The sequence below is a fragment of the Corvus cornix genome, chromosome Z (assembly GCF_000738735.6).
Source record: "Corvus cornix cornix isolate S_Up_H32 chromosome Z, ASM73873v5, whole genome shotgun sequence".
Classification (NCBI taxonomy): Eukaryota; Metazoa; Chordata; class Aves; order Passeriformes; family Corvidae; genus Corvus; species Corvus cornix.
Window position 1 is genome coordinate 58155219 of NC_046357.1, and position 13534 is coordinate 58168752.

At 40.2% G+C, this 13534-nt stretch overlaps 1 protein-coding gene and 1 long non-coding RNA gene across 10 annotated transcripts in view; one reads left to right on the forward strand and one right to left on the reverse strand.

Moving 5' to 3' along the window:
* LOC109143690 overlaps nucleotides 1–8381 on the reverse strand; it is a 50020-nt gene extending 41639 nt beyond the window's left edge. The window contains exons 1-3 of one of the 6 annotated variants that reach the window (XR_005603928.1): nucleotides 8211–8381; nucleotides 6537–6760; nucleotides 4165–4335 (exon numbers count right to left, since the gene is read on the reverse strand). This is a non-coding gene — a long non-coding RNA (uncharacterized LOC109143690). Of the gene's footprint in view, nucleotides 1–4164; nucleotides 4472–6536; nucleotides 6761–7668; nucleotides 7926–8210 lie in introns of those variants that run through there. The other 5 variants (XR_005603924.1, XR_005603925.1, XR_005603926.1 and 2 more) reach the window with 5 other exon arrangements.
* Nucleotides 7548–13534, forward strand: part of BNC2 (basonuclin 2) — a 349580-nt gene continuing 343593 nt past the window's right edge. For 3 of the 4 annotated variants that reach the window (XM_010392978.3, XM_019281976.2, XM_019281983.2), the window contains exon 1: nucleotides 8621–8734. Coding sequence is in view for 3 of the 4 variants with exons in the window: in XM_019281976.2 (XP_019137521.1) it covers nucleotides 8732–8734 (3 nt within the window). In the remaining variant the exon portion in view is untranslated. Of the gene's footprint in view, nucleotides 7575–8620; nucleotides 8735–13534 lie in introns of those variants that run through there. The other variant, XM_039567529.1, reaches the window with a different exon arrangement.

The window sequence follows — 13534 nt, forward strand, 5'->3', positions numbered from 1 at the left end:
AAGCTTGGATTCATGTACTTTAGTAAAGTACACCATCAAAACCCACAAGACTGTATCTGCCATGCTATCTGAAGACTCAATTAATTCTGTGATTAGGAGTAACAAACCTGATATTTTAACTATTTTATTTGCTGAACATGTCACTGAACTGAAGATGCCACAGAACTGCTAACTTTGCAAGAGTTGTTGTCATAGTTCTTATGTCATAGCTTGTGGTAGTTCTTCTTTAGTAGCAGTGTATGTGCTACCAGTGCAATACCATTAATTTGCAGTAACAAGTCAGGCAGAAGAAATTTGACTTAATCAAAGTGATCTGTGAAATAACGTTGCATCCTTGGATTGGGGCAGATTTTAGAACTGCTTAAAATTTAAAATTTATGCTGTCTAGATCACAAAGGCAAACACAGTACTGATAGCCTTTTTTATTTATGTGTGTCCAACATAAAATGGCTTTTGCTTGTACATAGTGTATTCATTTACAGAACTCATAGAGGATACATGCACATGAAAGTTTTTCAGGCACGCCAAGAAATCACAAACAAGAGAATTAAATTAAAATATTCAGCGTACCGAGCATAATTTTACAAAGAAAATCTCAGCTGCTACAGGCTCAATGTCATACGCTAAGAATAGCTACTCCTTCTGTGAGAGTATTTCACAAAGAACAGTTTCTTGCAGTCCTTCAAATGATAACTTCCTTTGTTTCTTCCTTAGAGCCAATGCCCTGTCCTCATCATCTCTAGCACTGCTCTGAACAGAGGTATTTCTTAACAGTACTGGTAGGGTGAATTACACAATTAACTTTCAAAGTAGGAAGTCACATTTTTATATCCTTGAAATCAAATATACTGAAAGACTATCCTGCCCTGCGTAATTAATTTAAACTCACAAACTACAAGTTACCAATGTTGAAAGATCCACATTTTAAGTTTGAACTGACTCCAAAATATTTTGAGGGTTCAAAAAGAACCATTTAGACAACTGCTCACTATTTCCCTTATTCTCCTTGTCCATCCATACATGCATGGAATAAATTCCTCTTATTAATTTCATACATATACACACATACACACACATACACTTACACTGGTGGGGCCACAAATTTGGAGAAATTGGTTCAAGGTCAAAGACCAACACTTTGGATGTGAAATCAAACTAACTGGAAGTGGGGCAGCCAATAAACAGAAAGGAAATTCAAAATTCTATCTGGATAGCTCTGTAAACTGCAAATAGTATTTGGCTTATGATCCAGTGGTAGAAGCGCATGGATGAAAAATTACTTTAAAAAGGAAACCAGTTTTTGGACACAATATTTTTAATTTCCTATTTTCTCCAGGTTCCTAAGATTTAAAGTAATGCCAATAGTAAAGTCTACACCTTCTTTCTGTAATTGTACCTCGCTAAAATAAACAAATACAGGAAGTCTATTAGATGTCCCCAGCAAAGTGTTTATAATAAAAGCAGTGAGAGTCCCTGGCATTCTAACTAGATCTTTGGATGTGAGGGTTACAATCAAGCTCAAGTTCAAACAAGACCAATTAAGGATCTGCTATTAGAGTAGTTGAATGAACTGCTAGGAGAGGTCAAAATCTAAAAGTTGGTCTTTTGTAAGAAGTCAAGGATCAAGCTGTCAATTCTTCTGCCTTCTTTTCTTTCAAAGATCAAATAGTATTGTAATATCTGAAGCAATTATTAAAAAATAAAAATAAAAATGAATAGAGAAGTTATGATGGATGAGGAATTATGCCACATTATTTCAAGCCTGCTTTAATGCTCTGTACTATATGCAGCTTAGGGTGCCACGTCCATATTTTGTCACCACTTAAGCAAGGTGTGAATAGCAGAAAAATAATTTTTCAAAAAGTAGGGAAGTCTTAGCAGTAATCTTTCAAGACTAGGCATGAAAGATTTAATGATTTGCCCTGCCGTATTGCATTTGACATTTTTGATGTTTTTAAGATGCTGAGCCCCCAGTCACTATTAGCTCTGACTGGGGCATTTTATTTGTTAAAACTAATTTATGAGATCAAGCTAAGTGCACAGATACTCATTGTAAGATACCAGGATGAAAGAAATAAAATCCCATCAACAATTAGAGTTCAAGACTAAAGCAGTTATACTGGGTAAGAAAAAAGAGACTTTCCCATCGTGCTCCCAACTAACTCTCCAAGGCAATCATTTTTGACTGGTGTAATATAAGGAAAACAAATGGTAAAACACTAAGAGAACTGAAAAACATTGAGATTCACTTGGGAAAAATACCCTCAAGTGTTATATGAGATAAGCTGAAACATATTCCAGAATGCATATAGAACACTACGTGTGGTCTCTGACTAGCAATTACTAAGTTATAGAAAACAATTTTGATGGACAAAGATTGGAAGTGACAACAGAGAAAGAAGAAACTTCAATCTGGAGAGCTCTTAAATGTAAACATATGTATTCTTATTGGAGAAAGGATGATAATAGAACTACCAAATAGATCCAAACCATTTATTTTTACTTTTTTTACTACTTTAAGCAAGTTGCTGAAACTTACTGTACTGTATTCCTTACATCTCTATAAAGTGCTTGAATAGTTTTGTTTCTTTGCTTATGTTTAAAACCTTCTAGCGTCCCTTACAAAAACTGTTGTAGAACTACAAACTAATATCTATATCTGTTGCTTTTAATATATATTCTTTCAGCTGAGCTCGCACAGTACTGGAAGTATATTTGTCTTAAAGAACATCTGCTGATGCTTTGGGGAAAGCTTAGGATAAATCAAACTGTGTGGTAGCAACCTCTAAAAGAGTGTTAGAAAATATTTGGTACAGAGGATATGGTACAAAAAGAAAAAAAGATGGATAAGTTGCAGACAACCTTTTTTCATACCCCAAAACCATTATGACTGGGAGGACTAAGCAACATTAAAGTGCTGGAAAGGCTTTGAATCACCTTCAGTATTTTAGTGCAAGAAGCAAAGGATAATTAGCTATTCTTACTTCACTTTGTCCATGACAAAAATACTTTACACTCAGAACACTACAGTATCAGTATTGTTATTTGACATACTTTCATGAATTTAATACTGAATTTTGACAGCTGGCTAGCAGGGGTTAGAAAGTTATACGTTCAGAAGTTAAGAAATGTTATTCTTATAAGTGTCTATGCAATATTGTTTCAGCCCTGCGATGTGATGAGTACACAGCGTCTGAAATGGTATGATCATGGACTGTTTCCTTCCTGCAACATGTGTCTGTATCAAGTACAGAGAAACCATGACATTCTTTAAACAGAATGCCTGTATAATGAAGGGGGCTTCTTTCCTAATATTCCTGCTTAATTTACTGCTGAAGTTTTAAGGTGTGTGATGAACAAGACAGAAAGAGAAAGACGGAACTGTGGTTAAAGCAGATGAAGCAGATAAACTTCATCCTGGAGACTTAGATTCTATCCCTGTTTCTAAGCTCCTGTGTGATCCTGTGCAACTGACTTTAAACTTGAGTTTTCCACATCTTGTCTCAGTCCCCTGGGGTTCAGAGCTATGAAGGGTTTTAGGTGAATCCCTTCAGAAGTAGCATCCTTGATACTCTGCCAATATAAGGTCAAACTTCGAATTCTGTGAGGAAATTTATAGTTTGCCTAAGAAACCTTTAGACCCTTTTTTATAATAAACGCTCAGATATTCTCTCCTAATCAGATTATTGACAGTGGTATCCCAAATATCATAATCTGATAGACTAACTAGCATAACACTCAAACAAAAATGCCTAAAAAGAGGAAGAAAATAAAAAGAAAAAAGGGAAAAGAATAATCTCTAATAGAAAGTAGGAGCCTATCTTTTGTAAATCATGCTATAAATCTAGGCTAGCTGTTTTAAGTAACACTTAGCATAGGAATTTAATACAAATATTCAGTAGATATATGGATGGTACAGCCATTTTCCTAAATAAAATTAATAATCAGATTAGGACTTTGTGATGACATTGGTCTAAAATATTGATGGGTATTTTTAGATTGGATTCTTTTCTCCAGTACAAATTGTGGACTACAGAAAACAGGTTTCATGTTCAGGACTGGGAATAATTTCTCAGTTGGAGATGTTGGTGATTCTTTCTACCAGTAAATTCTTTTTTCATTTACATTTCAATGATACCATTCTCAAGAAGTGCTCTGTCTTACCTTGCCACACATCAGAATATGGAAGACTTCAGTTTAGTATCTTGCTGTAGTCCTTTTCAGGATTCTGGTGCCTTGTGTTCCACATCTGCTCTGTTGGTTGGGCAAATGCTCTGGACCACACCTCCAGGTTTGCAAAATGGGCAAAAGACTCAAGTGAACCATAAATTCCTTCTGTGAGAAACAGGATCAAGACAGAAAAGAAATACCACACTCTGGAGACATCACAATTTAGATGAATTATGTTTCCATTCTTCTCAAGTTGCAGTTACTACTCAGACTCTAATTTGCCATATCTTGGTGCTCCAATCTGTGAAAAACAAAAACAACAAACCAACCAAACAAAAAAAACCCCAAAAAGCAAAAAACCCAACCAACCAACCAAAAATACCTCCCAAAACCCCAAAAAACTCCCAAAACCCCCAACAAACAAACACAAAAAAACCTGAAGACAATTATTTTACTTTCTAACTTTGTTCTTGCTAATGAATCTCAGACAAGGAATACTACTAAGTCTTTATGGTGATCATAGCTCTTTTTGAAGGAAAACTACAGTGAGGAATACTTTCTGTCTATATATCCCTGTTGATGAGGCTGAAATTGTTAGAGACACTGTTTTCTTCATGAAAAAATATAATTCGACTAAGAAGCCAATCAAAGTTTCAGCTTTGCACTTAGTCTCTGAAACCTTGCATATAATATCCAAAATTTAAGACAATTACACACGTTGAGAAGTCATAAGGCAGTCCTGTGACACACCATGAGTCTGTACACTGTCTTTTGAGACTGAACGGCAAGTAAAGGTATGTTGTCATTTCCTGCAATATCAATGACATGCTGATTTCACAGTCACTGCAGCACTATAAAGAAACAAAAGTTGCTGTGCGTGTGGATGGTATAGTATTTTAATATGTGCTCTATCTTCTTAGTTTTATCTCAGAATATACTACATAGTAGACAAACTTGAAAGCAAGAACTCAGTGGAAATTTAAAACACTATTGTGCATGTGACTGAAAGCATGACTTTGAAAGATGTGAAATTTCAGAAAAACTCGGAGCTTGTTCAGTCTGAAGACTAATGATGTTATGTATTCAAATGACACCAGTTAGTTGTTTTGGTACGGATTCTATAAGCAGAAGTGTCTTACTCCATCCACAATGTTTACCCTGTAATCCCACACTGTCAACCCAAGAATCAGAACTCCCAACAGCCAACTTGCCTCCAGCTATTTTACCTCCTCATCAGCTTTCAAGAGGCTGTAATACACTGCCAATACAAAAGACATTGGCTTATTGACAGGTAGAAGAAAAAAAAGGTTTAAAAATGCTGAATCAAATATCAAGCAAGATAACAAAGGAGTAACTCTATGAAGCTTTATTAGTTCTCATATAAAATTATTTAGAGTCTTTAAAAATAAAGTAACTGGAAGCTATTAATGATTGTGCTACACTTACAGGTTCTTTGAAATGACAGATCAGAGCTTAGATAATTTTTCTTTATTGATACAGGTTATTATCAATGTAATCTACTAATTTAGTGCATATAGAAATATATCCTTCAAACGCCTAGCCCCGGTTAAAAAAAAAAAATGTTTTCCAATGTAGTAAGGAAATCTGGTTTTAAATTTAGTTGAGTGGCCTTCTACATAGTCTAATACTTTCACAAAGCTGTAACCATTTATAACCTTTGATTCACTTCTGTGAAACTGCACAGTAAAGATTAGCCTTGTAATAGGCAAGGCATATCTTTATTCTAGCAGGTGACCATGCCTTTTGCGAGCCAAGGTTGCAGCGCTTTATTTTTAATTTGCATCAGGCTGCTTTGACCCTTCCCTCCTTCCTCTGAGTAGAGGTGGTTGTGAGGCTCTGAAGGCTTTGACCACGAGGGGGCTGTGTGAACACGATTTTTTGGCAACTTCTTGGCCCTTCCCTGGTTCAAAAGGGCAAATGCGTTTTTATGTACGATAAAATGTGACTTTGAAATAATTAACAAGGTTTTTCTTATCTCTCCCCTTTGACAGAAAACGCACCAAGTCATGGCTTAATTAGTCCTGTGATTTTTTTTTTTTTTTTTTAGAACGACCATAAATTACTCAAAATCTTTATTGGTCATGCCACTTGTATAAAAAACCCCAAATCCTGATGAATGCAAAATCCTTTTGAATCGTCATCTAGAGCCTGAAACATGCTCTCAAAGATCCTGATGAAGTGTGGACACTGCAAATCCTGTCCACAAGTTGATACATATTATGCCTAATGAAGGTATTCGACAGATACCCAGGACACAGAATGAATTTTCCACAGAAGCAGGCATTGAGATATATAATATTGGGTTTTATCAACAACTAGTTTTGATACTAGTACAGATAATTTACCCTTCTCTCTTCTGACAGGCATAGGAAATGCACAAGTAACAAAGATGCCAGAATATGGTAACAAGCTTGGGAAGTTGGCAATTCACGGGGACATGCCGTTCATTACAGCAGGCTTACTGTGAGTTCAGTCCATAGCAGACGCAGGGAAAATCAGGAGTGCAGACGGCTACCTCCCATCTCCTCTCAATTTTTCTCAGTCCCTGCTAGGTCATCTGAGTGTCCAGCTACACCAAAAGGGAGCAAAATGTGCTATCTGTGTTTCACATCGCCTGGAAAGTTCTCCTTACATGCACTTTTTAACGGTCCGGTCGTGTTTAAACCTCGTGTATAAACCTCGTGTTTACACGGCGCCTGACGAAGGGAGCCGGTTTTGACCGCACTGGTGACCCTCAGAGCCTTCTCAGGCAGGACACGAGGGACAGCGGGGCTGGGCTGCCGGTCCCCGCAGGTGAAGCCTGACAGTCCTCAGCCACCTTCCCCCGACCGAGCACCCTGTGCGACGAGGGTCGGCTCTGCCACCCCTCGGCGCGGCCGGCGGGGCTCGCGTGGAGACCCGCGCTTCGAGCCGGTAAGGGAAGGTTTCCGAGGGGACAGCGAGGACTGAGGCTCGGCAGTCCGGGGCCCCCGCGCCGTGCGCTGGCTCCGTGCCGAGAGGCGCGGGCCGGTCCGCCGGCAGCCGCGGGAGGGCGCGGAACGCCCCGCCCCGCCCCGTGCCCCGCGGGAGCGCGCCCGGCCGGCCGCCGTGTGCCTGCGCGCCCAGTCAGGGCCGCGGTGGCGGCTGCGCTTCCACGGCGCCGCCGGGGCAGGGTTTCGCTCGGTTTGGCTCCGTGTCACACACAGATGTGACTCTTGTCTGTTCCCTGCGAACGTACAACCGTGACGGCTCACCTCCTCCCGCCTCCCTTACCCAGCCCCCCCGCTCCACAGAAAAAAAAAAAAAAAAAAAATCCCACCCTTTTACAAATATTTCCTCAGATCCCACACCGAGCAGCAGCCGTCGCCGCCGCAGCAGAGCCCTGGGAGCTGATGGAGCAATGGGTGGGAAGCGGGAAACCGGCACCACGAGCAAAAACTTCGCCTAACTTTTCCCTTCCTTTCTAACGCTCTTCCCTCTTCCCCTCCGGCTCCTTACCCCCTCTTCTGGGCTACGCTCCATTTTCCGCCGTCTCTCTGCCCCCTCTCAGCCCTCCCTCCAGCTTTCTTTCGCATTGCCGCCTTCCCTCTTGCTCGCTCCGGCGGTGCCTGGAGCCGATAAGGAAGAGGAGAAGCAGCGGGAGGGACTGCAGCCGCTCGAGGAGCGGCGGGGCGGAGGACGGGAAGGCGAAAGGGGCAGAGGAGGCAGAGGGGCGGCAGCCCCGCGCGGCGCCGCCGGCCGCCCTCGCCACAAAGTTGGCGGCGGTCGCTGGGTGTTTTTGACAGCTGGGCGCGGGCGGCCTCTGCCGCGGCCCCCGCCTGGCACAGAAAGTTTGCGGGGGAGGGAGCAAGTAGAGGGAAGGGGAAAGAGCAGTCGGGGGTGTGTGTGTGAAAAAGTAACCCCCTCTGCCTCCCTGCCTGCCGCCCTCGCCCGAGAGCGCGGGGTTAGAAGGAAGCAGCGCTGCCCTCTCAGACCCGCTCGCAGCCTCCCCCCGCCGCCTCCCCTTCCCCAGCCACAGATCCCAACAACAACAAACCAACCTGTGGAGGCTCTGACCCGAACCTGGGTCCCTCCTCCCATCACTTCCAGCTCTCCGCTGAAAGCTCTTTCTCTTTCTTTCTCCCTGCTGCTCCGGCTGAACTTTGGGGGCTGAAGTTTTGAAAGAGTCAGAGAGAGAGAGAGAGAGAGAGAAAAGGGGGAGGTGGGGGGGGGGGAGAGAGAGAGAGAGAGACTGTCGCTGCTGCTACAGCTGCTGTTTTATATATTTTTTTCTGTTGTTGATTAGTGGTGTGGCTTTTGTTTTGTTTGGGGGTTTTTTTGTTTGTTTTTTTGTTTGTTGGGGTTTTTTTTGTTTGTTTGGTTTTTTTGAGGGGGGAAAAGTATTTTTTTTTAATCTCCATTTTTAGTTCAAATCACCTGGGAAGGTGGGGGAGGAAGGTGAAGGGGGAGGGGGGAAAGAGAGTGTAGCACTGAGAGCCCAGAGGCAAAAGGAAGGGTGCAGGCACTGCCGCTGAGAGGAGATCGAGAGACAGGGGGTGCACTTGACAACCAGCATGCAGAGATGGTAAGAAGTTTCCAGCAGCCTTTCGTTTTCATTCTAGCCTTTACTTTGGTTTGATTTGATTAATAAATTGTGCAGTAACACAAGCAGCCCTGCTCGCTATCGGTGTGTTTCAGCCTTCAAAGAAACAAGCAGCCGGGCAAGGCGAAGTAGGGGGATAATAAATAAATAAATCAGCTCTGTGCTGCGTGGATTGGGGGAAAAATGTCTAAGAGGTTGTGCTAAACTTTTAAGTGAGTTTGGGGGATTGAAATGGGATGGCCACATGCTTTTTACCGCCTCCTTCCTTTCACTAAAGATCAGGAGCTAGTGTAAAAAAAAAAGTGTTTGCGGATGGAGGGAGGGAGAGAAAAGGTGGAGTGGGGTTGAGTCGGACATACGGTGGTCTGATCTATTTTGGCCACCACCTTCTGCTCGGAAATGAGTACGGTTTGCACACAGTGTAAAGGTAACCTTTGAGAGCGGGAAGGAGCTGTGTGTTTGCGCGTGAAACATCGCCTGCGGCAGGGAGACAGGAGTGTAAATCCACCTTCCCTCCGAAACTCCTTTTTTTTGTTGTGCATGTGCTTGCAGTTTGCACCTCTCCAGTCAGCGATTGCTAACAGAACTTGCAGAGTTATGCTGATGCCCTAACTGTAAAGGGGAAGGTGGAGCCCCTCAAAAACCACCTTTGAACAAGTTTTTGCTGCGTATTTCATGTACTGTATAAATGCACGTCTCCTTTACAAGTAGAGGTTTTGCAAAGCAGGATTTGGGCTTTTAATTTAAAAATTAAAAGTCGAAATGGCCAAGGACCTAATTTGACTGAAGTCCGTTTGTCTGGTTTGTGATGCGAGGATAGGTTAAACAGCTGCGAAAGACAAGCTCATTTAAGCCGTGAGTACACTTAACATGCAGAATGATAACTGTTCACATTAACACATGGATCGACTTCAGCTAGTGATGTACAGTGATCATCCCATATTCAATGAAGTAGTATGTTTCCAGTCGCTGTTTGACTACCATTCTGCTTTCAGTCAGCTTTTGTCACCTCGCCCAGGGATGTTACAGAGCTGTCTTGTGTGCCTTGAATATGCATACATATGTACATGCACACACACAAGTGTGTATATATATATATTTCTGTCTCTATCTACATATGTGTGTATGTTTATGCATGCATACATGTATGTGTGTATATACAGTGCTCAAACTATAGATAAAGAATATCTGTGTGAATGGAGTTTACGATGGAGGGTTTGTGCTTTTCCCTTCTCTCCCTAACATGACATGTCTTGTTTCAGTGATCAAAGCCACAATTGGAGTGTAGGAGATGCAACTGTCAAATGTAGACAACAAGGAAAAAAAAAAAAAAGAGAGAGAGAGAGGGGAAAAAGCAGCATGTGCCCAGGACTGTGGTTACAGTAACACTGACAGAAATTAAAGTGGTTTTGAAAGCAGCATGCGATTTATGATGGTTCCCATTTACCCTAGAGTCAAGCTGTTGTAAAATTGATGCACAAAAGACATCATGTAGTAATCTGGTGTACCCACGATTAAAGTGGCAACGAGCGTCTTTTTTGTGTGTCTGATGGTTAAAATGGTTTGAAGCTATTTTTTAAGTATGAAATCAAAGCAGGATATTACTTATTTCTTTTCTTAATCTGTATGCTAACTATAAATAGCAGTTGTTGAAATATTTTTTAGTGGAAGTGGGCTTATATTTCTCACTGTCTTCCATTTCCCCCTCTGCATTATGACCCATCTCTACAGACGAATTATAAAATGCGTAGCATTTTTGTCAGTTTCAGAGTACAAATGTGTTCACATAATTACTGAGTTCATTTTAGACGGTAATATTTAATAAACCTGATCAGCAGATCTGCACAAGAATACCAGGTTCCTGCAAAAGTATGTGGAACATTCCTTGCCCTTAAAAATGGCAGGTTTTTTTAATCTGAAATTTAATGGGGCATATGTCCTCTCTGATACACTGTAGTTTCATTTTAAACTGTCCAGTATTAATGAGCAACTAGCTCTATGTATGTTCGGCTTTAAAATACTAAATCACATTAATTTTAAAACTTGCTAAATATTTCAAATGACTCATCTTTACCTGATCCACGTGTAGAAAGGGGTAAATTATAAACTATATGTTATGAGCAAATTTTGAAACTGCTTTTGAGACTTAGGATTGTGAAAGTGTTCCTTAAGCACATATCCTTGCACACGTAATAGAAAAACCCTGCCTTGATACAATGTTTTGTAAAAAATACAACAGTGTGACATTTTAGGGGAAAAAACTTCTAGGAGCAGATCTATATGCCTTTAATCGCATTACATTTTTATTGTTGAGGCCCTTGAGACAGACGACTATGCGATCGCAGTAAACAAAGTAAAGAAGCAGACAAAAGCAGAGATGGCTATTGCTATATAAAAATGTAAATGTTACAGTTTGAATTTTCTAGTGAGTTTTTGAGTTCAGTGCTTTACATAACATTTTGTCCTAATCTTGCTTGCTGTCAGAGATGTTTCATGGTTGTGCAATTGCTGCAGTCAAGAATGCCAATTTGCATTCCAGGAGTGTCATTTGATTACTTTTATCTACACAGCTCGAAGACCAGCCCAGACCTCTCATTTCATCTTGCCATGTCACGAGTCAGTGCTGTGTCCTCTTTTCAAAAATCTGCCTGATTTAGACAAGAAAGAAAAGTACTTTCATGTTGCAGCCGCAGTCCCCTGCTAACTTGTCAGCAGCAGGATATGATTCACTTGGGCCCAGAAGAATGGTACAGAGATGAGGGTTAGGCGGTTCAATAAGCCTATGGACAGGTAGTGTGTGACATCCCAGGGGAGCTTAAGTTAATGAAGAACAGGTCTGCTTAGCTCTTCATACTGTGACCTGGTGCTGTCCCCACAGTTTTCTCATTTGATCTTTCCCAGCAAATTGATCTTTTCTAGTACTTTTTTGCCTTCCAAGTTAGTCCTTGTGGGACTGAAATTAGCAGAGCAACTTAAGTTGGATAATACAGCTGTTCAGAAAAGAAGAAATTGGACACTAGCTCATAGAGGGAGGAGGGGAAAGCAAGCTATTCTTTCTGTTGTTGCTGAGAATTCCTTTTATTTTTAATATTACAGTTTTATTTTCAAAAACTTCAAATAACCATATTACTTTGGAACTTCGCTTTCGTATTTAATAAAGTTTGTACCGATGGTCCATTGCACACTGCTTTAAATGTGTATCATTTAAATAAAACAAACATGCTTGCAGCATAGACTGCAGGTTTGCTTTGGTGTTTGTCAGTTGAACTTGCTTGTTAGAAATGATTTGCTAGTCTGTAATGAGGCTTTTACAGTTGTAAGACATTTTAAATATCAATTGCACATGCCAACTACATTATTTATAGCCTGCTAAATAACTGTAATTCCATAGTATCCAATATTGAAATGCAGTGGAGATTAAACAATAAAAGCCATTACAAATGGTATGTGTAAATATTATGGTAGGTGAAAATATAGTCAGCAAATTACCACTGGCATTACTGGTTTTCTGGAAAACCAGCATATGCCAACAAATTGATTTTAACTAACATTCTCTGCTTAAAATCTGGATTCTAAATGGAGCTATAGTATTATCCGTCAAGTTTTTTACATGCTTTTGCACTTGGTAATTGGAAAGTGGAATGGAGGTGTGTTTGTGTGTGTGTGTGTGTGTCTCTGTGTGTGTGTTTAAATATATACATGGCTAGGTTGTCAAACAATGTAAGATTTCAAATCAGAATTTGGTAAATAAAGCGTAAGTTGGAAATGATTAAGAGGGTCTTTAGTATGCTGCACAAGAGAAAGCAGTATTTAACTTTCTGTATTTCATAGCAGATGTTCTCACATATAATCCACATCCTTTCAAGTTGTAGAATTGAAAACACTGCTGAATGGAAACAAGAACACGTATTATGTAAGGGAAATACTGCTCTCACTCTCTCTCAGTATTGCTTTTGAAAATGGAAAGGAACTGTAAAGGATCATTGGTCAGTTAAGCTCCTCTGGAGAGCTAGAGGGAGCTTCCAGATTTTATTAGATATGCCATAGGTAAGAAAAAGGGGAAAAATATTCTGAATAAGGGAGAGCTGAACTGCTAACTATTTTTCAATGCCAAAGATCTAGAAATTAGACTTTGAGATGGCTTTATTTTGTGTTATGTATCTGTGTATGTCAGTAGGATTTGTGGCTGACTACAGATCTTGTGAATTTCAAACAAAGCAGAAATGACCAACAGCAAAGCAATTACATTAAAACAAGTCCAAGTAAAACATTGGATTTTGTACAAAACCCAAATTTATTTTTCTTTCGTCTCAAAGATGGGCGTTTCTGGCAGTGTCCCTTTCCCTTTTGCACTTTGGACAGTGTCACTAGAATGTGAAGTCTTTTCATCACTGAATATTGTTTAATGAGAGTCCTGACTTTCAGTCTGCAGGTTTGCACAGAACCTTTTATTTAATGATTTAATTTGATTTAATGTCTGCTATTAGTATGTGTTAGGAAAAAAATGTGCGTCTGGAAATACAAAAGGTTCCTCATAAAATACAAAACAAATAGAGTGTATCTGTCATTTTGGAAATGTGTATAACTTTCTAATCTAGCCAGGAATTTGTACTTAATTTAGAAGAATAGCATTTAACATGGCTTAATAAAAAGCATCTGTCTAAACCTTGTATTCTGTGTCAGTTTCATCCCACCTAAATTCTGACATATTTTTTTCTAAAAATGCATTGATCATAATTGCTGCTTAATATTTATATGGCAGCTTTTATAAGTATTACTTTG